Source organism: Panicum virgatum, chromosome 9N (assembly GCF_016808335.1).
Source record: "Panicum virgatum strain AP13 chromosome 9N, P.virgatum_v5, whole genome shotgun sequence".
In the NCBI taxonomy this organism is placed as follows: Eukaryota; Viridiplantae; Streptophyta; class Magnoliopsida; order Poales; family Poaceae; genus Panicum; species Panicum virgatum.
This window is the reverse complement of record NC_053153.1, coordinates 28,867,861-28,894,033: the sequence shown is the minus strand read 5'-3', so window position 1 is coordinate 28,894,033 and position 26,173 is coordinate 28,867,861. Positions and strand designations below refer to the sequence as shown.

The 26,173-nt window shown below is 45.9% G+C and overlaps 1 protein-coding gene and 1 long non-coding RNA gene across 2 annotated transcripts; one reads left to right on the top strand and one right to left on the bottom strand.

The window, feature by feature from the left end:
* Window positions 1-7,174: 7,174 nt before the first annotated feature.
* LOC120687660 lies at window positions 7,175-8,836 on the bottom strand. Its single transcript, XR_005680800.1, has 3 exons — window positions 8,781-8,836; window positions 7,891-8,708; window positions 7,175-7,631 (listed from the first exon to the last, which is right to left on the bottom strand). It is a non-coding gene; the product is annotated as an uncharacterized LOC120687660 (long non-coding RNA).
* A 12,466-nt stretch (window positions 8,837-21,302) lies between these two features.
* Window positions 21,303-24,233, top strand: LOC120688045. The gene is made up of 4 exons (XM_039970173.1): window positions 21,303-21,623; window positions 21,722-21,824; window positions 22,358-23,807; window positions 23,900-24,233. Exon 3 carries the CDS (start codon window positions 22,449-22,451, stop codon window positions 23,025-23,027), a length of 579 nt encoding a protein of 192 aa, XP_039826107.1. The 5' UTR covers window positions 21,303-21,623; window positions 21,722-21,824; window positions 22,358-22,448; the 3' UTR covers window positions 23,028-23,807; window positions 23,900-24,233.
* The last annotated feature ends 1,940 nt before the right edge of the window (window positions 24,234-26,173 follow it).

Genomic DNA, 26,173 nt, shown 5'->3' with positions numbered 1-26,173 from the left:
TAAATCATTTAAATGCCTAATATATCTAATAATTGCATAATAAATTATTTAAATGCACAATAAATCAGATAATTGCATAATAAATCATTTAAATACATAATAAATCTGATAATTGCATAATAAATCATTAAAGTGCATAATAAATCGGGTAATTGCATAATAAATCATTAAAGTGCCTAATAAGTCGGATAATTGCATAATAAATCATTAAAGTGCATAATAAATCGGGTAATTGCATAATAAATCATTAAAGTGCATAATAAATCAAGTAATTGCATAATAAATCATTAAAGTGCCTAATAAATCTTATAATTGCATAATAAATCATTTAAATGCATATTAAATCTGATAATGTTCACGGAAAATATTACAAGACATAATCATTCAACTAAGGGAATATTAACGATGGTTCGCTTTACAATCGTCCCTTCATTATGATCATGACGTGCGTACGGAGCCTCCTCTTCGGCTAAAAGAATACTTGTGTCAACCTCCACTGCGAACGGAGTCATATCTTCAACCTTATTGTATTCTTCTTCATCTATGACATCGTCGACTCCCACAATTTTTCTTTTTCCTGCCAGAATAATATGGCGCTTTGCCTCATCTCCGGCACCTACAAAACTTGATTTATTCCTGGACTTGTCCTTTCTCGGTTTGCTAGACATGTCCTGCACATAGAAAACTTGAGTGACATCTTTAGCTAGGACGAATGGTTCGTCTCGATAGCCAAGCTCTTTGAGGTCTACCGTTGTCATTCCGTACTCGTCGATATCGACACCTTTTCCTGTGAGTTTAACCCATTGACAACGAAATAGAGGTATCTTCAACGGCCCATAGTCGAGTTCCCAGATCTCTTCAATGTAACCAAAATATGAGTTCGTTTGGCCACTAGAGTCGGTGGCATCTATACTGGACACCATCTATTTTGATTGGTGCTCTTGTTATCTTGGGGTCTTGTATAAAATGTGTAACCATTAATTTCATATCCTTGGTACATCAGGATTGAATTTGCCGGACCCCTGGCCAACCAAGCTAGCTGCTCATAAATTTGATCGTTGGCCATGACTTCCTTCTGCAACCAGGTGGCGAATGTATCGTTATGATGTTTTGTAATCCATGTCTCAGACTTCAAAGGGTATATGCTTCGCACAATTTGCATGTGCTCCTCCATGTATGGAGCCACCAAGGCTGATTGTTGCAGAACTGTGAGATGTGCTTTGCTCAACGTGGCATGATCTGTGGCATTTACTGATTTTCTTCCAAGTGTGCCCTTTCCAATCAGCCGCCCCTCATGACGTGATACTGGAATCCCAATTGGGCAGAGTTCTTCCACATAGTCAACACAAAATTCAATGACCTCCTCTGTGACGTAACCCTTCGCAATGCTTCCTTCTGGACGGGCCCGATTACGAATGTATTTCTTTAGGACTGCAAAGTATCGTTCAAAAGGGAACATATTATGAAGGAAAACAGGACCGAGAATGCCAATCTCTTTGACCAGGTGAACTAGAAGATGCGTCATAATATTGAAGAATGATGGAGGAAATATCATTTCAAGACTGACTAAACTTTAGACAACATCCTCTTGTAGCCTGCTTAAACTCGATGGATCGATTGCCTTCTGAGAAATTGTGTTGAGAAATGCGCATAGCTTTATGATTGTTGCTCGAACATTAGCTGGTAGAATACCTCTAAGTGCAACTGGAATCAATTGCGTCATCAACATGTGACAGTCATGGGACTTTACGTGTGCGAATTTCTTCTCTTTCAAGTTCAGTAGCCTCTTTATATTCGAAGAGTAGCCTGATGGGACCTAGATACTGTTCAAACAGTCGAACATACTTTGCTTCTCTTCCTTACTAAGAGTGTAGCACACAGGACCTAGATAATGACGTCATTTATCCCTTTTTTCTGGATGTAGGGCGGCCCGTTGTTTCATACGTTGAAGATCTTGCCGCGCTTCCAATGTATCCTTTGGCTTACCATAGACACCAAGGAAGCATAGAAGGTTCACACAAAGATTTTTTGTTAGGTGCATCACATCAATTGCGTGGCGGACGTCTAAGACTTCCCAATAAGGTAACTCCCAAAAAATACTCTTCTTCTTCCACATAGGTGCACGTCCGTCATCACTCTGCACTGATCTTCTGTTGGGTCCTTTTCCGAATACTACTTTTATATCTTTGACCATTTCAAACACCATTTTCCCACAACGGTGCCTAGGCTTGGTACGATGATTTGCCTTTCCATCGTAGTGAGCATGCCTCCTCCTTAATGGGTGCTTGATTGGAAGAAATCGACGATGACCCATATACACGATCTTCCTACAGTGCTTGAGGTACATGCTGTCGGTTTCTTCTAAACAATGGGTGCATGCCCTATAACCCTTATTGGATTGTCCGGAGAGGTTACTTAGTGCTGGCCAATCGTTGGTGGTTACGAAAAGTAATGCACGCAGGTTAAAATGATCCTCTGCGTGCGCATCCCACATACGAACACCCTCATCTTTCCACAACAATAGAAGATCCTCAATCAGTTGTTTCAGATACACATCTATATCGTTACCGGGTTGCTTCGGGCCGGGGATAAGCACCGATATCATAATGAATTTCCGCTTCATACACAACCTGGGAGGAAGGTTGTATATACAGAGTGTCACAGGCCAGGTACTATGGCCACTGCTCTGCTCACCGAAAGGATTCATGCCATCCGTACTTAAGGACGAACCTTATATTCCTCGCATCATTAGCAAATGTTGGGAATGTTCTGTCCACTTTTCTCCACTGCGACCCATCAGCGGGGTGTCTCAACATATTGTCTTGCTTACGTTCTTCTTTGTGCCATCGCATCAATTTAGCATTCATTTTGTTCATGAACAAACATTTCAGACGTGGTATTAGAGGAAAATACCACATCACCTTGGCAGGCACCCTCTTCTTGACACGCATCCCCTCAACGTCGTCTGGATCATCTCGAGGGATCTTATACCGGCATGCGTTGCATACAGGGCATGAATCCAAATTTTCATACTCACCTCGATATAAGATGCAGTCATTAAGACAAGCATGTATCTTCTGTGCCTCTAATCATAAAGGACAAACAACTTTTTTTACCTCGTATGTTGTCTCCGGCAAGGTGTTACCCTCAGGGAGTAAGTTTTTTATAAGTTTCAGCAACTCCTCGAATCCCTTGTCAGACAAACCATTTGATGCCTTCCATTGCAATAATTCCAATGTGGTACCCAACTTCTTTTGGTCTTGTTTGCAATCAGGGTACAACAATGTTCTGTAGTCCTCCTAACATACGCTTCAGATCTCTCGATTCCTTTTATGTTTCGCAACCTTCCTCAGCTTCGCGCAGCATCTGACCAAGATCATCTTCTACAACGTATCCTTCAGTATCTTCTTCAGGCTCACCCATTGTAGTGTCATTGAAAAAGGAATTATAATTGGCTGCAAAGTCAGGAATCCTGTCCTCTTCTTCTACATTATTATCCAGCACAATTCCTCATTCGCCATGCTTGGTCCAAACATAGTAGTTCGGCTTGAAACTACTATTGAACAAATGACTATGGATGGTTCTTGATGATGAGTAATCCTTCTCATTCTTACAAAATTTGCATGGACAACGAACGAAACCGCCATACTTGTGTTTCTCGGCCGCTTCTATGAATTCATGCACGCCATCCATGAACTCCTTTGAACGCCGGTCGGCCATGTACATCCATTGCCGACTCATCTGGGTCCACAATATATTTATATACATCATTGTACTGTACAAATAGTTCATTCATACTACCAATTTATAACAATATATTTATATAATTGATAATGCATATAACTATAATAAATAGATACTATTCACTTATCAAATAAATTGAAAAAATATATAAATACAATAATTTGATAGTATTCAAGTATCAAATAAATTGATAACGTATATAACTACAATAAGATGCTACAAATAAAAATAATTATCACATATATAAACTAAATCAAGTAATAACTGTTTCTAAAAATTAATTGCTAAGTTATAAAGAAAAATAATTAACCTTTTTTTCAAGAAAAAGCAAAAATTCGCCTCCCCTCACCCCACTCAGCTGCCATGAACAGTGAGTTCACGGCAGCTTGAGAGGGGGAGGGGCTGGGGTATTTATAGGCTCGGGCCAAAGGCACCGGTTGATTTCAATGACCCGGTGCTAAAATTAATTCAATAGCACCGGGTCAATGCACCAACCGGTGCCTTAGGCCCGAGCTCCTGGCAGCTGCCACGTTTCATTACCATAGGAACCGGTTATTCCTATAAACCGGTGCCTTTAGCGCAGTCTTCATTTGGTACCGGGTGGTGGTTCAGACCGGTTCCTATAGTGATGCATTGGAACCGGTTGGAACCACCACCCGGTGCCAATTGCCCTACACTAGGTCGGTTGATGGCCAAAGGTACCGGCTGCTGCTGCAGCCGGTACCGATGGGTACCATCGGTACCGGCTGCGTACCTTTGGCCAGTACCGATGGCCCGTTTTCTAGTAGTGCGGTGTGCCTACCCGCCAAGAAGCACGCCTACGCGCTGCCGGCGGATATGGTCTTGCCGGCGTGTCTTCCTGCCAAGGAGGTCGCTTCCACATGCGAGCGCGTCCACGAGCCGGGGCCTCGGCAGAAGGGCACGCCTTCCGTCCCCATTTGCTTACTGGCCAACAAGCGCGTGATGCGGCCTCCATCCATGGACTCACATGGTTCTCGATTTGGCACTGCCAAAGAAGCCAGGCCACAAGGATCCAACAAACATGGTGGTGGCGCCATCTTTCCCAGAGCAAATGCCAAGGATCGTGCTCGATCGGCAAACCAAGATGCGCCATGCTCAAGCTAGGGTAGTGCATGTGCTTGCATTGCTCGCTCGTGGGAGTAGCCGGCTGGAGGGATGGAGGCGGCGGAGACGAGGAATCGTGGGAGCCTGAAATGTTTCCTGCAAAATTCATCTCGTGGGGTCACAGTTTTTCAATTTTGAAAGTGAAAAATGGGGTACTTTTGGTGATGATCTTATTTTTGCCTCTCCATACTTGTTTGGAGAGTTCACTACTACAAAAAATATTTTCATAGGCGTTCATTTTTTATTTTCAGAGGCATACAGACCCAAATGCCTCTGAGCTACTAATGCCATATTTTCAGAGGCATTTTTCTGCACGCCTCTGTTAATAGGTTAGGAAAAACAAAAAAAAACCATCGGGCCCGCCGAGCCAATCGGGTGCCGCCGCCGCCGGCCGCATCTTCCGCGCGCTGCCCGCCCCGGCCGTGGCCTCCGCGCGCTGCCCGCAGCCGCCGCCGCCGGCGTGTCCGCCCGCCGCCAGCCGCGGCCTCCGTGCCCCGTCCTCCGTGGCTGCCCCTCGTAGCGGCCTCCGAGCGCCGCCACGCCGAGAGCTGCCACCGGGGCCCCCGCCGCGGCCTCCGCTCTGCCGCTCTGCCGCACCATGGGCTACCGGACCCGCTCGGCCGCCGGCGCAGAGAGGGGCGGGTCGTCCCGGATCCGTTCGGCTGGCGTGCAGAGAGGGGCGCGCCGCCCCGGATCCGCTCGGCCGCCGCGCGTAGAGGGGCGTGCCGCCCTGATCTCCTCGGGCGCCGGCGCTTGGGAGGGAGAGGGAGGGTGAGGGGAGGAGAGGGAGGTCGTGGCGGCTGCAGAGCGTGGGAGAGAGGGAGGGGAGGAGAGGGAGGGGATAAGTGAAAACCCTAAGTGTGGATATATATATCGAGTTATCTATCGGGCCGAGTCGGGCCTGAACGGGCTGGGTTGTTTAACTGAGGCGGACCTGTTACGGATAACCGCCTCTGAAAATATCCCGATTAACTGAGGCGGTCACGTTACACATGACTGCCTCTATTAATCGATTTACTGAGGCGTTTTTCATAACCTCCTCTGTTAATAAAAAATGACCGCCTCTGTTAATGATGGGCATTAACAGAGGCGTTCGGCCAGTATGAACGCCTCAGAGGCCATTTTCAAGTACCTCGCAAAATCCAGAATTGTAGTAGTGGTTGGCAAACAACAAGAATTTGGGAGAAAAAGTTGGGAATCTTGGAGATGCTCAGGCTGTTATCACTTGTCATACTCTAAATTCATTTTCTAAACAAAATATTATGTTCTAGTCATCAAGACTCTATCATCTACACTCAGTTTCACTGCACCCGTCATCCTCTATATTTTATCTTATATACCAACTACCCACCATGGGGCCCACAAATCAGATTTTTTTTAATCTAACTCCTCTCTCTCCCTCCTCTTCCCCACACACTGGCGCCCCTCTCTTCCTCTTCTTCCCTCTCTCCTCTTCTTCCCCACAAGCCGGCGCCCCTTCTCCTTCCTCCCTCCCCCTTCCTGGCCAGCGAGCGTGCTGCGGGCAGAGGCACGACTCTACACCCACCCTTCCTCCTCGTCAAGCTCCTCCTCTGGCTGGTGACCCGCGGAGCCGCACCGCCCACTCCATCCTCCTGCCCATCTCTTCGCCTCCACCGCGCGCGCGTCACTGGGCGGAAGGACGCCGTCGATGGGGCTCCTGCAACGGCGTGCGACGGCCAGGCCGGTAGAAGAGGCGCGCGGCCGGGCCAGCGGAAGCGAGCGGCGGTGCACGGTGGCGTGCCTCCTCGTGGCCGCGGCAGGCCTCCGGGCGAGCCTCGCGCCTTCCTCAGGCCTCCCTCCTCGCGCTCGGGACTGCGACCATCCTTCCCGATGCCCCGGCAGCCGCGCCTCCTGTCCCTCGCGCCTCCTCTGCTCGGCCGGTGGCACGGAGGTGCTAGAAGTCCTCCCGCGGCGAGCCGCCGAAATGCTCCAGGATGGCCGCGGCGAGATCGACCAGATCTCCCTCCCACCTCTCTCCCCCGCTCCCTCCTACCTCCGGCCAAATCTCGGGGATCTCGGCGTGGCCTTGCAGTGGCCCCGCCGGCCGCCTCCCTCCTCGGTGCCTCCCCACTACTCCAGCACCCCTCATCACCGCCGGTTCGTAAGGAGTATCACCAACGGTTCGGGAGGCGTTGGATTTATGTCGTTGGTGATAGTGGGGCCATCACCACCGGTTCCAGAACCGTTGGTAATGTTCACACATCATCGCCGGTTCTTATCTGGAACCGTTGGTGATGGATACATCAACACCGCCGGTTTAATACACGAACCGACGGTGAAGACCTTTTTCCCATAAAAAAAATATTTTCATATAATAATATTGCATCATTTGTATAACATATATAATATATAATTATAGCAGCAGAATTCAACCATATGAGCTCATACATCGAGATTAAACAAAAGAGTCCATACAATCACCTCTCAGCCTTATCTCAGCCTAAGTATAGAATCTATCAGCAGGAGGAGGAACGGTGCCCAGAATGCTACCAGCTCGTGCTCATCTGACCTGCTGTCCACTGATAGATGGCCCAGGATGTATATCGCCGTGGAGTTGGCCAACAGATATGCCGACCAGAGGAAGAACATCAGAATGCTGGAGGAGCTACGTCTGCGGATCCCTCCAAAGACAAGGAGGAATACTTGCAACGAGAAGCTTACAAGGACCAGGATTTGTATCCCCCATTCATTCCACAGGTTCACTAGCCTTCCAGCTTCTATTACTTCGCTCCTCACCATGTCTACAGTAACATGTCAAAGAGCCCAACAATATTAGCAACTAGATCTTTACATATTTGATATGTGCAATGGACTGAATGTGTAACAAGGCTGGTCAATTAAGTAGGTGGTCAATAAGACAGGTAACAGTAGATGGCAATAGCTCCCAGTGCATGAGAAATGAGTTGGGAGGAGCTCGAGGAATCATAATCTAACCGGCAATAAAAGCAGAGAAGTGGTAACCAAAAAAACAGTAAAGGAGAAAAGAACATAGGTGGTTACCTGGGAGTTAAATTGTCGAGCTTTATGATAAGGAGGGTTCCTCCAGCTGCGGCTGTGAGGACGGCCATAGCTTTATCATGTTTGCTTCAATGCATGAAGGCAAGCTTGCCTTTGAAAAAGTTCTTCCATACCGCATCTGTCAGCTCTTCTTTTTCTTGGAAATAATTGGCTTTTAAGACCTGAAAACAGTCAAGCTAGTCATCTTAATTTGTGAATCACTAAGCCCTCTAAAGTCTCAACATAAAAGAAGAGACAAGCTTGATAATGATCTGAACCGAGGCCTTTATATAGAATCTATCAGCAGAGTCAGATAGTGAAAATTAGGATGGAACCAACCATTTTTGTAGAATCAGCAAACCAGGTGTTATATAATATGGCATGCATTAAACATGTACAGAATTACTTTTTACATATGCCTGAGCTCATATATCATAGGCATGAAAGGCAACAACATCGTAAGCTAATTCTTTTGCACTCAAAAGTTAACTTGCAATGAAATACTCCTCCATCCCAACTAATGCCCAAGACATCTTTTCCATATTCAGCTAATGCCTTTAGAAGTGGATGGAACATGGAATTTAACTCAAAAGGGGCAATCCGCTAGAATAAAGAAATGAACATTGGTAAATATGAAGTAAATCAATGACACAGATCTATCAGCTCAAATGGCAAGAAGTAACAGCATAAAGAACAGCTATAAGTAAATAAAAGGCTTAATAAGAAGTTGCAATTCTTACTTCCTCCTTGAAATTAAGATCATAAGTCTTATCCTTCTCACTGAAGAATTCAGAAGCAGCAACATCCATTCCAATAACCACCTGCCATGGATAGGTTGAATCAACAATACACGAAGGTTGAATTATGAGGTAAGTAGTGAAGAGAGGAGGTACCTTTCCAGTGTATCCAGCCTTTTCTATAGCTGCCTTCAACAGTTCAATGCCCTCTTGAGTTTATAATACATAATTATTATAGCAGAATTGAACCATAAGATATTATACATTGAAATCAAATGAGAGAGTTCAAACATCATAATAAAAAATATAGAGTCCACGCATCAAGTTTAAGAACATCTAGTCCATACACCAAATATATTACAATGCTTGACAAGAACGATACGATCTAGACATTACACCTAGATTATGCTTGTACTCAGATCCTGGCTTCACCACGTAGTCCACAAGCCATCCAGCTAGTTCTTCTTGAAGTGCTACTAGCTCGCCCATGAGCAATTCACGTGAATCCAACTCAGTGTTCTGGAAAAAAAATGACACAACAACAAGATATTAGACAAGTTAGAAAATTCAAGACACAAGAACATATATCAATTAACCATTTCATACAAACCATTTCGGCGCTTCTGCAATCGCCGGTGTAGTAGTGCATGTAATGCATTACATAGAACCCACAGTGATCGTTGCCCGGAGGCTGCTTGAGGATGTATTTAGCCTCTTCTACAGTGAAGTCTCCCCAAAAAGGTCTATGGATTTTGCTTTTCTTACGGTACTTAGCGAAGGCCCTATATATGAGCGAAATTATGAAATAGAAATTGCATGAATAAGACACACGACATTGAAATATCGTATAAATTCACTTGCTTTACTTACTTGTTGACGACATCAATGACGGGCTGGATTAGTGATAATGGCCTCTTTCGTGAGTCATAAACCTCGATTCGACTATCGTTAAGGTTGATATCGAGTAGGACATGATGATAACTGTATATAAGACACAACAAAGCAAATTAATAATAACTGTGGTGAGAATAACTTTGATATGGAATTAAAAAACAAACTTACAAGCAATTGTATGAAAGAAGTATGGATCTTTTATCCTGCATGGAGAGGAAAGCTTTGTACAAGTAGTCAACGGTACTTGGTAAATTGACTGTGTTCTCATGTACGGTGCTAGGGTCCAAGAAGCCTATATTCTTAATCCCACATCGTCTACATTTGTGTGACTCCATTCTAGAAAAAAATAATGAAAAGTTAAACATGCTAATGAGTGATAAATGACGACAGATGATCAGTAGTGAGGATACTTACACAGTCCACAAGGTCATAATTGAGACGTCGAGAGCACCCTGTTGGTAGAAATGATACAAGTGCTCGAAATCAACCCACACTCTGCCTTCCCCCTTATGAAGATCTTCATCAAGATAACTTGCCCCAAACAGCTTACTTTTTTGCATCTTGTACCAAGAATGCAACTGTCGCATTCTTGTGGGTAGCTTCGGTGTGGTCGCTCTCCACATATTAGCTGTTCTCCATCGTCCAACTTGCTGACTAAGCTTGGCAAATATTCCTCGTGGCTTTTAATTATATGCATGGTTGCTAATGAGTTCTCTCGGGAAGGAAATTAAAAAAATTATGTGGTTTTTAATCAAAGTATATCATGTATGCTTCACATCCTAAAGATGATATCTTTTGAGTGGCTGGTACAGGAAGACGATAAGGCGAAGCTTGTTGAAGAGACTGGCCTGCAGCTGAAACAAATCAACAACTGGTTCATCAACCAGAGGAAGAGGAATTGGCACAACAACTCCCAGACGTCAACCCTCAAATCAAAGCGTAAAAGGTGACCGCGGCCGGCCAATATAATAAATATAATGATAGATAGATGGAGTATATATATACTACCTCCAATAATGATTCGATACATCCCTCCAATGATTATTTCTGAAACACATGCATGTATGTATATGTGTGTGCAGGTGATGGATCGGAGATCGAGCTGCACAACAAGGCATGACCTGATCCATCTTGCTCTTTCATTCAGCAAATAAAAAAAGGCTAGACTGATCTTCTTGTATACTAATGCTACTGCTTGCTAGAAATGGGAGTATGCAACGCACTAAGACCAATGAACAGATTAGGATGGAAAAAGGGAACTAAAATACACTTCCTCAGAATTTATCATATGCTGTTTGTCACATCATCAAATGAATTCAAGATACTGTCTTAATGGAATGCATAACCACAGAAGCTAATCTAAGATGGACAAACACTTTAGTCAGTTGCAAATCAACCAAAGGGAATTGGGGAAAATGAACAAGCTACCACAAAATCCTTTGTGAAGCTGTATATTCCTCACGTCAGATTACATGATTCTATTTGTCTAGCATCACCCCCCCCCTCTTCCTGATATGAACTAACAACCACACTGTTGCACAGAACAACTGGCCATCCATCGAGATAGCAGCTACAAACAAATTCAGTTTCGAATGTTGAGTTCAAGTTTACCCAGGTTATATCAAATCACTACATCGATAAAACGGAACCAATTCCAGTATCACTGTACGTGATGAGGAGGGGGGAAAGTACGCATACCAGAGACGGCGGCTCAGGGATGGCGGTGCGTCAGGTGCTCGGGGCGGGGACAACACCTCTGCACGGGATGGTGGCCGCGGCGTGGATGGCCTCGGGGACGGCGGCGCCGGGGCTCGGGGATGGGGCGCCAGTGCTCGGGGACGGCGGCGCCAGGGCTCGGGGACGGGGCGCCGGTGCTCGGGGCACGCGACTGATATTTGGGGCCACGGCGGTGGAGTGGCGACTGAGAATTGGGGCGCGCGCTAGGGGAAAAAAGGAAAACAGGGCTCCACCGTCGGGTCCAGCCCTCACCCGGCGGTGTTGATGATCTACACCGTCGGGTCTAGCCCACACCCGGCGGTGTTGATGATCTACACCGCCGGTCCTATACACCACCCGGCGGTGTTGAGTGTCTATACCGCCGGGTCTACTTCCAACCCGGTGGTGTTGAGCCTCTGCAGGCACTTCGCATGTCCACTTCATTCAAGACAAAGTGGAGGCATATATGTCTACTTCATTCAAGACAAAGTGGAGGCAAATATGGCAGCAATCCATTCACGACATATATAAGTTTTATACCATACGAAGTGGAGGCATATAATTAATAAAAATACTTTAATTCTTTTTAAATATTACATGGTTAAATTAGTACATAAATAGTGAAAAGATAGCTTCAGTTGACGATGAGGGCCTCGTTATGATCAAGTCGCACATAAGCTGGTTCTTCTCCCTCTTCAAACACAGGTAGGTCGATATCGGGTCCAAGTGGAGGCATGTCCTGAAATCCCTTCTCTTCATCCTCGGTCATATTTTCAACACCGATGATCTTCCTTTTCCCTTGCAGCACCACATGTTTGCCCTCATTCGCTAGGTCCTTTGCATAGAAGACTTGGACAACATCTTTAGCCCATATGAATGGTTCATCCCTATACCCTATGTTGGTGAGGTCAACGACCGTCATGCCGTACTTGTCCGTGAACACACCCTTAGGAAGCTTGATCCACTAGGCACCGAAAAAGAGGGATTTTTAGTGGTCCGTACTCTAGCTCCCATATCTCTTCTATGAACCCATAATATGTCTCCAATTGATGATTGTCATTGTAAGCATCGATACAGGACACCACTATTTTGGTTTGTGCTTTTCTCATCTTGTTTTCTAGTGTAAAATGTGTATGCATTTATCTCATATCCTTGGAACTTTAGGACTGTACTAGATGGACCGATGGCCAAAAGATCTAGTTGAGCATTGCCGGTATCGACACCTGCTAATTTAAGTCGTAACCAGCTTCCAAACTCCTCTTTATGTTGTTTTGTGAGCCATGCTTCTGACCTACCGCGATATTTACCTTGTAGTTCTCTCTTGTGCATTTCAATATAAGGTGAGACTACAGATGCCTGCTGCAGAACGGTGAAATGTGCCTGATTAAAACTAGCCAGGTCATCGATACGAACTGATTGCTCACCAATCATACCTCTGCCCCCCCAGCCTTCCCTCATGACGAGATACTGGAACTCCCATTCTATTAAGATCCAGGTAGTATGTGCAGAACTCAACTGCCTCCTCTGTAGACCATCCATTAACCATGCACCCTTCTGGACGATATCTATTCCGAACATATTTTCTTAGAACACTCATCAACCTCTCGAAAGGAAACATCTGATGCAAGAAGATTGGACCAAGAGCTTTTATCTGGGCAACAAGGTGAGTGATAAGATGCACCGATATATCAAAGAAAGTTGGTGGAAAATGCATCTCGAGTCGATTAATTGTGTGAATCAGGTCTGCTTGCAGCTTGTCAAGTGTGTTTGGGTCTATGACCTTGTGTGAGATTGCGTTGAAGAATGAGCACAACTTTATGATTGGATCTCTGACCTTCACGGGAAGCACGCCCCTCAGAGCAACTGGGAGCAACTGTGTCATAATGACATGGCAGTCATGGGCCTTCATGCAGCTCATGTTGAACTTTAACTCCTTCATGTTTGCAAGCCTTCTGATGTTTGATGAGTAGCCCGTTGGCACTTTAAGTTCGTGGAAGAAGCTACAAATTTTCCTTTTCTCAATTTTATCCAAGGTCCAAGATGCAACCGGAAGCTTCGTCTTCCCATCATGTTGAGTAATTGGATGCAGCTCACTTCTGACATTCATATCTTGCAGGTCCTGTTGAGTTTCAAGTGAGTCTTTTCCTTTACCTTTCATGGCCATTAATGTTCCGAGCGTGCTCTCGGTAACATTTTTAGTTAGATGCATGCCATCAAGTGCGTGACGAACAATCAAGTCCTGCCAATAAGGGAGTCTCCAGAACAAGGATTTTTTTTTCCACAACGAATCAGCTGGAGCGGGTACACTTCCTTTGCCCTTTCCTAGTACAACTCTTAGTTTACTAACCTTCTTGTATATCTCCTTCCCATCTAGAAACTTGGGAGGTAAACGTTCATCCCTTGTACCATCAAAGGATTTCTTGTTCCGGCGATATGGGTGAGCCTTTGGAAGGAACCTACGATGACCCATGTAAACCATTTTGTTGCTATTCTTCAACCATCTTGCGTCGGTATCATCCAAACAAACCACACATCCCTTGTAACCCTTCGTTACTTGGCCTGCTAAGCTACCAAGGCCGGGAAGGTCTGTGATTGTTACAAACAAAATTGCCTTCAGAGTGAAGTGTTCTCGCTTGTACTCATCCCACACCCTGACACCATCATTCCACAACTTCATTAGATCATCCACCAGTGGTTCCAAATAAACATCGATATCATTTCCAGGTTGTTTTGGCCCTTGGATTAGTAATGGCATCATGATGTAGGTCCGCTTCATACACAACCAAGGAGGAAGGTTGTATATGCAAAGAGTTACAGGCCACGTACTGTGTTTGCTGCTCATCATGTTAAAAGGACACATCTCATCCGTACTCAAACCGAATCTTATGTTTCTTATTTCCTTTGCAAACCGATTCTTGTATTTGTAGTTGATAGCTCTCCACTGTGAACCATCTGCAGGGTGTCTGAGATTCCCATCAACGAGTCGATCTTCGGCATGCCACCTCATCAGCTTGGCAGTCTTCGCGTTTGCAAACAACCGTTTTCAAACGAGGAATGATAGGAAAATACCAGACGACCTTGGCAGGTGGTCGTTTGTTGCGGTCACCTTTCATTGACAATGCCGATTCAGGACATTTGTACCGTGAAGCTGAGCACACTGGACATGCATCCAAGTCTTCATATTTGTCGTGATACAAGATGCAATCCTTAGGGCATGCATGGATCTTTTGTACCTCCAGTCCCATTGGGCAAATCATTTGCTTCGCCTGGTATGTGTTTTCAGGCAACCCGTTAGGGCTTGGCAGCAACTTCTGCAATAAGCTTAACAAATCATCAAATCCCTTGTCTGACAAACCATTACTAGACTTCATCTCCAATAGCATCAGGTTTGCTTTAAGTTTAGACACGCTGCAACTTGGGTAAAGTGGTGTTCTTGCATCTATCCTCATCTGCTCCAACTTCTTCAGATTCTTTTCATCAAGAAAGTCCGGTTCCCCATCACGTATCATCTGGTCTAGTGCATCCACAACATCATCAGCAACTAATGTTTTCCTGCATGGTTTCATTTACGCTTTCATGTCCGGTTTCCTCTACTATTTCCGGGTTAGTTGTTTCCTCCACTGTTTCATGCCTGTCCTCATGGACGGAGTGCATTGTCTCACCAACCTCACCGTGCTTGTTCCAAACTTGGTAGTTGGGCATAAAACCTCTAAATAACATATGAAAGCGGATCTGCTCAACATTGCCAAACTGCTTCTGATTTTTGCAATCAATGCATGGGCAATACACGTAGCCATCATCTTGTAGATTCTTGTGTGCCTTGGCAGTCTGCACAAACGAGTCCACACCATTGACAAAATCCAAATTTCCAGCCTTTGTACCGTACATCCAACCTCGATTCATCTATGCACACAAGAAAACATCCAAGAATCTGAATTTAGTAAAATTATCATCTCAACACATAGATTTGCAGTTTATCAAGTTTTGTAACAAATATCACACTTTAAGGGCCATCTAAATCAATTAAGAAAGAGGCTTTAGTTCAATAATTAAAATATCTACTTCAATTTTTGTCAAGTTCCTTATCATCAAAACTAAGAAATGCCATCTAAATTAATTAAGAAAAAGCATTTACATCTCGATCATCACAATTAATAAATATCCTATAAACTAATTAAGAAAGACCCCTTACAACCCAATCATCGCAATTATGACAACAATCTAACCATAAAGAGCTAGTTCTTACCTTCAATCAAATATGTGAAGTCCAGTCCTCAAAATTTAATGAGCCTCCATGATGACTTCATGATGAGTGTTCATGAGAAATTATCCTAAAGTGAAGAAAAAGAGACTCTCCTTGATCAATTCATCACAAAATGAATGACTAATCCTAAGATAAAGGCTATGAATCAAATGGATTGCTAGCTACAAACCTATCACAAGTTGGTTTACTCAAACAACAAAAAAAGAAGCCCCGATGATGAGAAATGATCCAAAAATGGAGAAAAAAAGCCCTCCTTGATCAATTCATCACGAAATGCATGATTAATCCCAAGAAAATGGGTACAAAACCAATGAATTGATGGCTACTAACCTTAGAATAAGTTGGTGGAGCCAATACATCAAGAATGGTGAGGTTTCATGAGAATTTCGGCAAAATTCGGCAGCAACAATAGAGGAGAGAGGTGTGGCCGTCGGGTTGGAGAAGAAAGGTGCTGGGAGGAAGGAGGAGTTGGGGTTTTGTACTGTACAGGCTTATCACCGCCGGTTCGTGTTACAAACCGGCGGTGATATGCTCGCAGGACATCACCAACGGTTCGTAACACGAACCGGCGGTGATAATCAGCATCACCGCCGGTTCCAACCGCCACTACGGCCACCTACTGGGGACCCGGCGGTGATACCTTATCACCGCCGGTTCATGTTGAACCGGCGGTGATAACCCGTTGGCAATGGCCAATTCTCTAGTAGTGCCCTCACCAGATCCGCCCCGCCGTCCATGCCGTACGCCGGCTCCGGCCCTGCTCCGGCCGCTCCCTCCTCCTCCCCTGCTCTCCTCGCCCTCGTGCCGCCGTGCAGCATCACCATCCAGGAAGCCGGATCCGCACGCCGTCCAGCTCGACGACGGTGGTTGAGGATGGCGCGCGCACGGATGGTGGGCGCGCGGGCTCCGCGCCACATCCGCCATTTTCGGAGCTGTTATCCTAAACGTGTTCTCTTTTTTTTCGAAAAGGGAAATTTATTAATATCAAGTAGTGTTATATCAAGGTGATACGACAATACAGTGATACGCCAATGCTTGAATAAATTTCGAGCTTCTGCTAGAAAAGTACACAGCCTATCAATGAAGAGAAGAAGCATGCACTCTAATAACTATGAATCTGTAGACTTAGATATTGTCGACGCGAAAGATCAACACACCAAGCCCAAGAGCACTGTTCGCCAAGCTCAGACTACAACTGCTACAAACCGAGGCGTGCAGGTCAATTTGATCTATAAATTGACAAGGAATTGGCAAAAGTTAAATTTGAGAGCGAATCGGCTGGATTTCCGAATAACTCTCACACAGCGTATCGGCAACGGCTGCCGATACCGAAAATGACAAAGCGATCGAGATAAATTGTTATTAAAGCGATCTAAAAGAATTGGCAAAGCGCTGCCGATGCAAGAGACAGAATCGGCTGGATCTAACCGAGACGCACACAGAGCGATGCAAAAGCTACGAATGTGTGGATTTAAGCAAAGCTACGCTCAATACGAATCTAATCGGCTTTATAGGATTTAGGACAAAAGCAAAGGATTTTGCAGCCAATCAAGCGTTTTCTGAGCAAGATAGTTTGATAAAAACTAGAATGATAGGAAAAACCTATAGATCTAGCAAATATCAGTAAATTGTGAATAAATCTAAACGAAGCAACAGCAATGCGCCGGTTGAACTTAAGCTTAGATTTAATTGGTAAAAACGAAAGCTTACCAGCAAACCAAGTCGCTCGAATGTGAGACGTCCTTAATCAGCTTGAAAGAAGTCGCAGAAAAAGGGTTGGCGAAGTCGCCGAAAAGAAAACAAAGCTGCAGGAAATTGTAAAGGTTTGTTGTATTAGATATGTATCAAACTTTCTACAATGATCAGGAACACATATTTATACCATGTCCTAACCGAGTCCTAACTGATTACGACAGATTCAAATTTGACGCAAAAGAAAATGACTCTCTGAATAAAAATATCGCCTTCCAAACCGGAGTCCGTCAAGATTTGGTCAACCTTATCTCCCTGCTGATTAACAGAATCTTCAATCGGCAACAAACCATTAGCCGATCCTCCCTGCCAAATCCGCTGCTACCTTCCAAATTAACAAATCCCTTCTTTTCCTAATATTTATCCTGGCGTGTGTCAAAAAGCGGCGTCAACAGATATATATCCATACATGTGGCTAGGTAAAAAATTCCTTGGCCATTTGTGCCAATCGTTGAGAGGCCACTGCTGATCCCTGTGTAGTAGGCCTCTGGAGGATAGCCTATGTACAAAGTCAGTGTGAAAAACGAAGGTAACTTAAAAAAAAGAAGTTAGTTGGTTTTCAAAGATTATTAGCACATTACGACACAACCACACAAACCAACATGTAGCCGCTGCTGCAAGTAAAATTAGCTATTTAAGATAGCTATCAATCCCTCTCAGCCAATTTCCAAATATATGTGATACACTGCAAGGCTTTAGAAGATCAAAAGCAGCATGTATTATTGCCCATACCAAACGGACTAAGCAACAATGAAAAAGAGATGTTATATTGTTTCATCTGCATGACAAAAATAACATTGTTGCTACCTTGCCGATTCCTCTTAATAAAATAACATCCACACAGACAAAGATAACATCCGGATCCCCCTCTCTATCGGCAGGGCTCGCAGCCTCCTCCCTCGCCGGCAGCTTCTCCAGGCCGGATCTCGCCGGCCTTGGCCTCCTCTCTCTCTCTCTTTCTCTCTCCCTCTGGCCTCACGCGGATCTCGCCGGCCTCGGCCTCCTCCTGTGCCACTCTGCCGCCGCCACCGCCGCTGGCGCAGGCACGTCCTCCTGGCCTCTGTGGCCGGGCGCACGGGCCCCAGCCCCGCGTTCGTGTCCTTGTCCGCCTCGTCAATCCATCGTGTCCGTAGCCTCGTGTAGAGGAAGCATTGTTAAGCTAGGCGGCGCCTAGGCGGCGATTAGGCGCTAATCGAAGGGGCACCGCGTCGATTTGGGGCTAGGCGGGCTCCTAGGCGGCGGCAGCGGGCGCAGGCGGTGGGCATCCGGCGGAGGTTGCTGGTGGGGGAGGAGGAGCTGAGGCAGGGGACGGGCGCGGCGGCGGCGGAGGAGGTTGAGGTAGGTGCTCGGAGGAGGAGGAGGAGGCAGGGGACGAACCTCGGCGGCGGCGGAGGCAGGGCGGCGGGGCAGAGGATGCAGGGGAACCAGGTGAGGTGAGGCGGCGTTGGGGTCACGGGTGGAAAGATAAGGTGGGGGAGGTGGGCTGGTAGGCTATTTGGGCTGCCTTGGATCTTTCTTTTCCATTCAAGGCCCACTAGTTCCTTATTTTTTCTTTTTTTTAGAGTATATGGTGTGTATTAATCACCGCCTAGAAAAACGCCTAGGAACGCCTAGGCGCGATTAATCCCGCCTAGGCGCTAAACAGTAGGTCAGCGCCTAGAATCCGCCTAGCGCCTAGCTGAACCATGAGAGGAAGGAGATGAGCGGGGGAGGAACCGGGCTCCCCTCGCCAGCACACCTCGAGCTCGGTCCTCCCCGACGGCAGCTCTCCCCGTGTCGGCCCCCCTTCTCCCTGCCGGCAGCCCTCCTGGTGCCAACCCTCGCCCTCCACCTCCGGCCTTGGCCTCCTCGCCGCACCTACTCCTCCGGCCTCCGCCGCCGGCCACCTCCTCCGCTGCGAGATCGACCTCTCGGCGCTTACCGGCCAGCGGCGTAGAGCAACTGGCGCGCACGCTGGGGCGGATCTCCCCCTCCCCCCTCTCCGGCGGCTCCTCCCGCAGCATCGCAGCACGCGCGGGAGAGCTGGGGTGGTTGGGGCTGCCGGCCTCGAGATGTGCGGTATCAGACATCCGCGCTCTCCTCTCAATTTGGCAGAAGCAGTGCCCTCCGCTTGGGTAGCGGAGGCTTCCCCGTATGCCGTTGCAGCTTATTTTCGTATATCGGCATACTGGAGGAACCTTTAGCGTCCCCCGTGCGAGTAGCCTTATTTATCTATAAGAAAGCTTTTTACTCCATGTTCTAGCTTCTCTTTCCTAGTCCTTATATTCATTTACCTGAGCTTCCGTGCCCAGCTTGGTGCTTGCCTGAGAGCAAGTATTATGTGTGGCAGAGAGCCGGCTGATAATCTACATGGACGAAGAGATAGAAGAAGGCGAGCGTCTCGCAATGCGCCCGCTCAAGCTGGCGAAGAGGCCATGTGTCTGCTGCTATTGGCTGAGTTAGTGGGGCCCGCCACCATCACGTGCCTCCTAGCCAGCAGTCGGCACTGCTATTAGCCATGCCCTGAGAGCCAAGCTCTCCTCTCTCTCCTCTTCTCTTTTCCACATCAGCATTTACTTGGCTATAAGCCAATTATTGTACTTGCTCTTAGGTTAGAATCATTGGTACTCATATGTATTCTAAATATTGTTTTCACTGGCGGGCGTTGAACTTGTTCAATTCTGTCTATATGAACCTTTGTGTGTATGTATCATGTTTCATAAAAGTGGTATAAATCTGTTGTTGCTTTTTCTGGGCCAACACATGACCGCGCTAGATTGCGCGGCACGCAGCGACGCTCCTTGCAGCGCTGCCGCACCAACCGGTCAGACCGATCTCGCCGAGGTAGCCCAACGAGGATCCAACGAACGAACGTCCGCCCGGGAGGGACCCCGTCAGGGCAAGTGCACCTTGGATTGCCCTAGGCTGGGCAGGCCAGCTAGAGCGCCTTCAAACACCATGAAGACGAGGGAAGAATAATATGTCAAGGTTGGAAAAGTAGGGTAACAAGAAAGAAAGATAAAAACAATAAAATAGATTGATTTTGTAGGTTCGATTGGGTTGTGTTCCCTCAATTGACCATGACCCTTTATATTTATAGAGAGGGATGATCTTACCCCATTAGAAGTCGATACCCTAATTAATTTTATGCTAAAATACAAATCCTAATTCTGTCTGGACTGTCTGGACCAATCTGACCGCCCCTGTAAACCAGTCTGCTTGGGGTGCAGAGCTTCCGGAAGCTAATTCTCTCTCATCCGGAGTTTAAATTGGATGTTCCGTACTCGACGAGATCTATGCAATGATGAAGTCCATTTTGCCTTTTGAGAAACTTGACCAGACGGTCTGACCGGTTTTAGAGATTGGTCTGACCGATCCTCCCAGTCGTACTATTTTCTTGTGCGAACAAAACCTCCTCACAAATTGTCTTCTAAGGCCAGGTTTCAGTCGTAGGTTCCGTCACATCGCATGTTTAATAACCAATTAGGAGTACTAAATATAGACTTATTACCAAACTAATTTCAATAAGTCGTGACTTAATCACGAGACGAATCTATTAAGACTAATTAGTCCATAATTTGACCATTAATTGCTACAATAATCATCCACTAATCATGCATTAATTATACTTAATAGATTCATTTAGAGCCCTAATTGCAACTTATGCAATAGTTTTATATTAAATTGACATCCAAACATCCGAATTGACATCCAAACATTCGATTTGACAACTACTTTAAAAACCAACCAGATCTAAATTATGTGTTCCAACATATACCCTCGAGAGATTCTGCTTCTGGTGCAAGCATGAGTCCTTTTTTCTTTTTCAAGCACTGAAAGCATGACTTGAACAAGAAAAGAATGCAATCCCATATATTTCATTGGTAGCACATTCCTTTTATTTTATTCGGTTCAAAGTTTTTTCCCTTCGTCTCTATCATTCTTTTTTTTAGAGGTATTTTTTTCCTCAATCCTCACAAGTGGACGCGGCTCGCGCCGTCCGGCTCGGCCACCCCCACCCCCACCCCCAAACGGCACCGGCCGGACGCAACGGATTTCTCTCAAATGCCGTTGCGAAACCCCGTCTCGAGTCCGACGCCGTCCGTCGCCGCCTCGTGCCGTCCTTCTCCTACCCTACCCTACTGCTTGCCCATCCCCCCACCCACCCCGACTCCCCCCTTCCGCTCCCCCTTCTCACTGCTCGCCCAACCCCAAAGCCCCCGCCTCTCCGCGAATTCCTCCCCGTCGGCTGCCCCCTGATCCGGCTTCGGGTCCCGTGGATCCACGCGCCGCCTCCTCCCGGCTGCGGCGGCGGTTTTTCCCCAGGATTTACGGCGCCGGAAGTGGCGAGATTCGCCGGCTCAGATCTGGTGGTGGTCCGCTCTCAGGAGCAGGTGGGTTGGGCTTCGGCGGTCCGCGTGGCTGATGGGCGTCTCGATTCCGGTTTTGTTTAGGGGTTTTCGTTTCCTGAACTGGTTGTGCGCGCGTGCAGTGTGTTCGCGGCCGGATCTGCATTTCCACGGAGGGGATTAGTGTGGAGGAGACGACGCCCTCTGTGCTGGCTCCGTTCGGCTCCTCGGCTGTAGATCTGGAAGGTATACACCCGGAAACTTTTTATTTTCTTCTCTTCCCCTTTGTTTTCCATTTTTGGTTACTTTTTCGGTTTGTTACTCGGTCATCAAAACCGTAACTTTCAACAGCGCTGCGCGCTGTTCTTTACTTACTCCGAACTACAGTGAGATTTCTCATAGGCGCGCAGTGTAATGTCAGAAATAGTGTCACTTCACCATCTGTTCTTGCTAGGCTCTTGCCGATATTTATAGGAAGGGTATTCACTTTTTATACTTGTTATATGTGGTCATATGCCTTTTAGTTCCCATATTTTAGAACTCTGAATCACAACAGGGTTTCACCGACCTCACATGCGTGCAACTTTAGGAAGAGGGTTTTATGCTGATGATCAATGTTCTTGTCTAGTTGTGGTAGTATTTACTGACAATATGATTAAAAGTGCAACTTCTTCTGCTGGTAAATGTACGACTCTGTACTGTCGAGCTGTGGTAGTGTATACGGACAATATGATTAAAAGTGCAACTTCTGATCCCCTCATGCCTTTGTTTTTCATTAGGACTCTGGGTGATCGGCTGTTGCAAGCTGCCTCAGGTGTATTGGAGAGTCACCTCCTCACCGAAACATCATCGTCGCAAGAATAACCGGACATGGAGGCTCTTGTGGTTATTCCAGAGCAGCGCAACCACCACCACCGCCACCCTGGTCCCCGTAGCAAGCCATCGGGACCACACTTCACATCACCGTCTTCATCTCGTGGCTTCCGCGGAATGAACTGCAGGTCTTTCCACTCTGGTGGATGCATAGGTGTCCTCCCTCCCTCACCACCCCCACCTGCCCGCACATACTCATCACCAGAGGCCAAGACACCCAAGCAGCAGCAGCAGCTGCTGCGTCATGGTGGCAAGCGCACTCGACCCATTTCCATAAGCCCATCCACATCTCCTCCATCCCAATCTGAGCTGTGGGCAGGCCCGGCGTTCTCCAACTCACCACCTCCCAGTTCACTGCCCATCCCTAAGTTCTCCCTCTGCCAGAAACGCAGTATCTCTCTTGAGCTACCACCTGCTGAGCCCTCTGATGACGTGGAGGTTAGACCGCATGCTAAATCAGCTCCTTCATCCCCGGTTGGGGGATCAGGGTATGATTTCTTCAGTGACAATGAAACTGCTACTGCTATAGCAACAGAGAATCTGAGGAGGATTCTCCAGTTGGATATCGCTGATTGAATGGGAGGATGGAAGGGTGGTTCCTGTGTACATAGGTTATCTTTCACTGACATCTTTTCTACCTGCATAGTAGTGTATAGGGTAATGGTAATAGATACCTGGTGGTTGTAAGATATGGTCAGGATCATGGTGGTGTAGTTCCTACTTCCTAGGACAGTTCAAAGTGACACTTCTGTATTGGGTGTTATGGAGGTGATTCTAGGTTAAGGATTGGGTGGACGGCAGTTGATAGTATTAATGTATATGCTTCCTTCATTTCTTAGTTGTAGAATTTAAGACCTCTGCATTGTTTGCATCCACAGTCCCCAATCAGACATCACATATTTGTAGGATATACCTGCATTTAGTGCGTCCTGCATATCCTTGCATACTTATTTCCTTCTATCCTCTAGCCAACTGATTCCCACTCTTTAACTATCCTGGTTTTCTGGTGCTCTGCAAAGAACACTATCTCCTCACCAGCTCTTCTATTATTTTTGCAAGGAAGAAGCTGGGTGGAAGATGCAAGAAGCCCTTGTTCTCTCTTCCTCCTATTCCAATACTAACTTCCCTATGCATTCCTGTCACTTATCTGCATACCATGCATCTCCATATGTTGAAGCCTCACCTAGTCGTCCTTGCATCGCATCTAGCATCAATCCTTCAGTTACCTGCATGCTCATTCATTCCCCACTATAAGTTCATGGACCACTTTAGGAGTACTGATTTTCTTCAAGCCTCGAATGATCCTGAGGGAAAGTCAGACTCTGAAGCCCTGCACTTCATGCAACACCTGATGAGGTAATTACATGCTTATGTTTTGCAGTTCTCAAGAGAAATGGAGGATACTGGTTCCACTGTTTGATACTGATGTTTGACTGGTGTCCATGCAGGTTTGGTTGCGTGCAATGTTCTACCCTGTTCTGCAGTTACGTAATGCCCTAGTTCCTGCTAGTGTCACATGCATGCTCTGGAGAGCCTTGTAGGGTTAGCACTAGCAGCGAAGCAGCAGTATTTGCTGGATCTGGACTATTAGTTATCTGAAATGCCAAGTTTGGTTGCTTGTCTCATGTTATGGTGTTATCAGCAGATACTTGTGTTTTGTGTTAGTTTATGTGATAATGGTTCTATGCTAAAGACTAGTTCACGTTACAACTAGAAACTCTGTTGCTCTCAGGCAAATTATATCAAGTTTACTTTGTTAAATTCATCAGAAGGTGTTTGTCACTGCTGTTCAGAAACACTCTTGAGGTGTTGTTTTCAGTTCCACGTCTAGTGACACTAAAACTGAGCATTGGTGTTTTCCTCGACTGCTATTTTACTTGACGTGTAACAATTAAATATATGTTACCCATATGTAGTGTTTGATGCGAACCACTCGATTGTAGCCACAAATGTGTTGATGCATTGGGTTCTGGTGCCATCTCCTGGTATGCTGTCACTTGGCATTTTCTGATGCCTTGGCATCTGCCACTGCCACGGTAGCTAGGTTTGCGAGAGTGGTTTGCGCGTGTCCCAGGGGAAGCCTGCTTTCGTTTTTCGTCATAGGAGGGTGAAATGCATTGATAATTGCTGTAAAAACTCTGAGCAATCGGATGCAAGAATTCAAGATCGGCTGCAACTGGACTAAGCGATTGCAGTTACTCCTATTGTTTTTATTTGTACATGTTGTATATGGTTTATCCCAATTTAACTTGGCAAACTTTGACAAACAAATTATTACATTTACATTACTAAATTTGTTTCATTGAATCCACTATGGTGTACATGTTGATGGTGCATATGTTGGATAGTATATCGCCTGATCGGCTGGGCTGGAAAGCCAGCTGAATGAGCTGCTGCTGGTGGTTTCTCTCTCGTGAAATACTGTAGCAACAATAGAAAACAGTACCAGCTGCGGCTTAAGCCCAGCCGAATCATCTCAGCAGAACAAGCTGATAGTAGTTATATTGTAAGTAAAAAGGGAAGGAGTACTCGAAACAGTAGAACCACATGACAACCAACAGAATGCCTCCCATTTCCTTTTTTGATCTTAACAGAATGGGTTCGTGAATGTGTGCGGCATTGAAGTGAAGGTCCAAGTTGTTAGTCTGGGTTCACAGCCTGGGTCAGAATTGACAGACTTCAGGTGAAAGAATCGATTGTGGTAAAACAAGTGTCGAACTTTAACAGTGCAGGCTTTTCCAGTTTACATACGGCCGGGTAAGAAATGTGAGTCAAAACAAGTCTGCAATCAGTGCCTTGCCATGGTACTACTGACAACTGTACCATGGATCTGGAATTTTTTATGCCATGTCAGTACCAGGATGAGCCTTCATCATTGCAACAAACGAAACAGTGGGTGTGCCTAAACGGAATCCATTCAAAGGAAAAAAAGGTAAGGTGTCGATTAAACATTAACATAAGGACACACAATTGCAAATAACTTATGAATATAGAAATTCAGGAAAAAAATTCATTGCAAGACTTGCACTCAAATTCAGGTAATTCTTTTATTTGTGAGTGTGGGATTCTAGAAGCTTTGATCTCGTATATATGGATAATAGACTCTAGAGTCCAAACTGATATATAAATTCAAAGAGACATTTCGAACCACCGGTCGTCACAAAAAGCATATGAGATGATACATGAACTTATGGCGCATATTTTAAGGCTCCGCCTAAAAATATGTCCAAACGTGGACATGACTCATTAGCCTCTTGGCTCCATGCTTCTGTTTTGCATATGATGGAGAATCTTACACAAAACAAGCGGGAGAACAATTATATATCCAGTTGATCCATAGGAAGAAAATGATTAAGCATGCATCCTTCTCATAAGCTATGCCTTAAATGGCAGTACGGTGCCAGATTATTGCACACCTGGTCGTGTCCTAGTCAGCATCTCTCCCTTGGCATATTTTATTATCTTTTTCCTCCATTTTTGCTGATTTGGAGCGAGCATCTTCCTTTCATGATTGCCGTTGGGGCCTTGCATGCTCAGCGGAAACACAATTATGCTCAGCTCAACTGTGAGGACAGTGAAGATGCTGGGCAGGAGGTACTCCAGGCTAAGAACCTAGAACAGTTGATCCACATCTGAAGTACATGACTTTTTTCTTTCTTTCTAAAAGGGCAGCTATTTGGCTGTCAAGGATTACATGTACAGAAATAATGCAGTAATTGGTT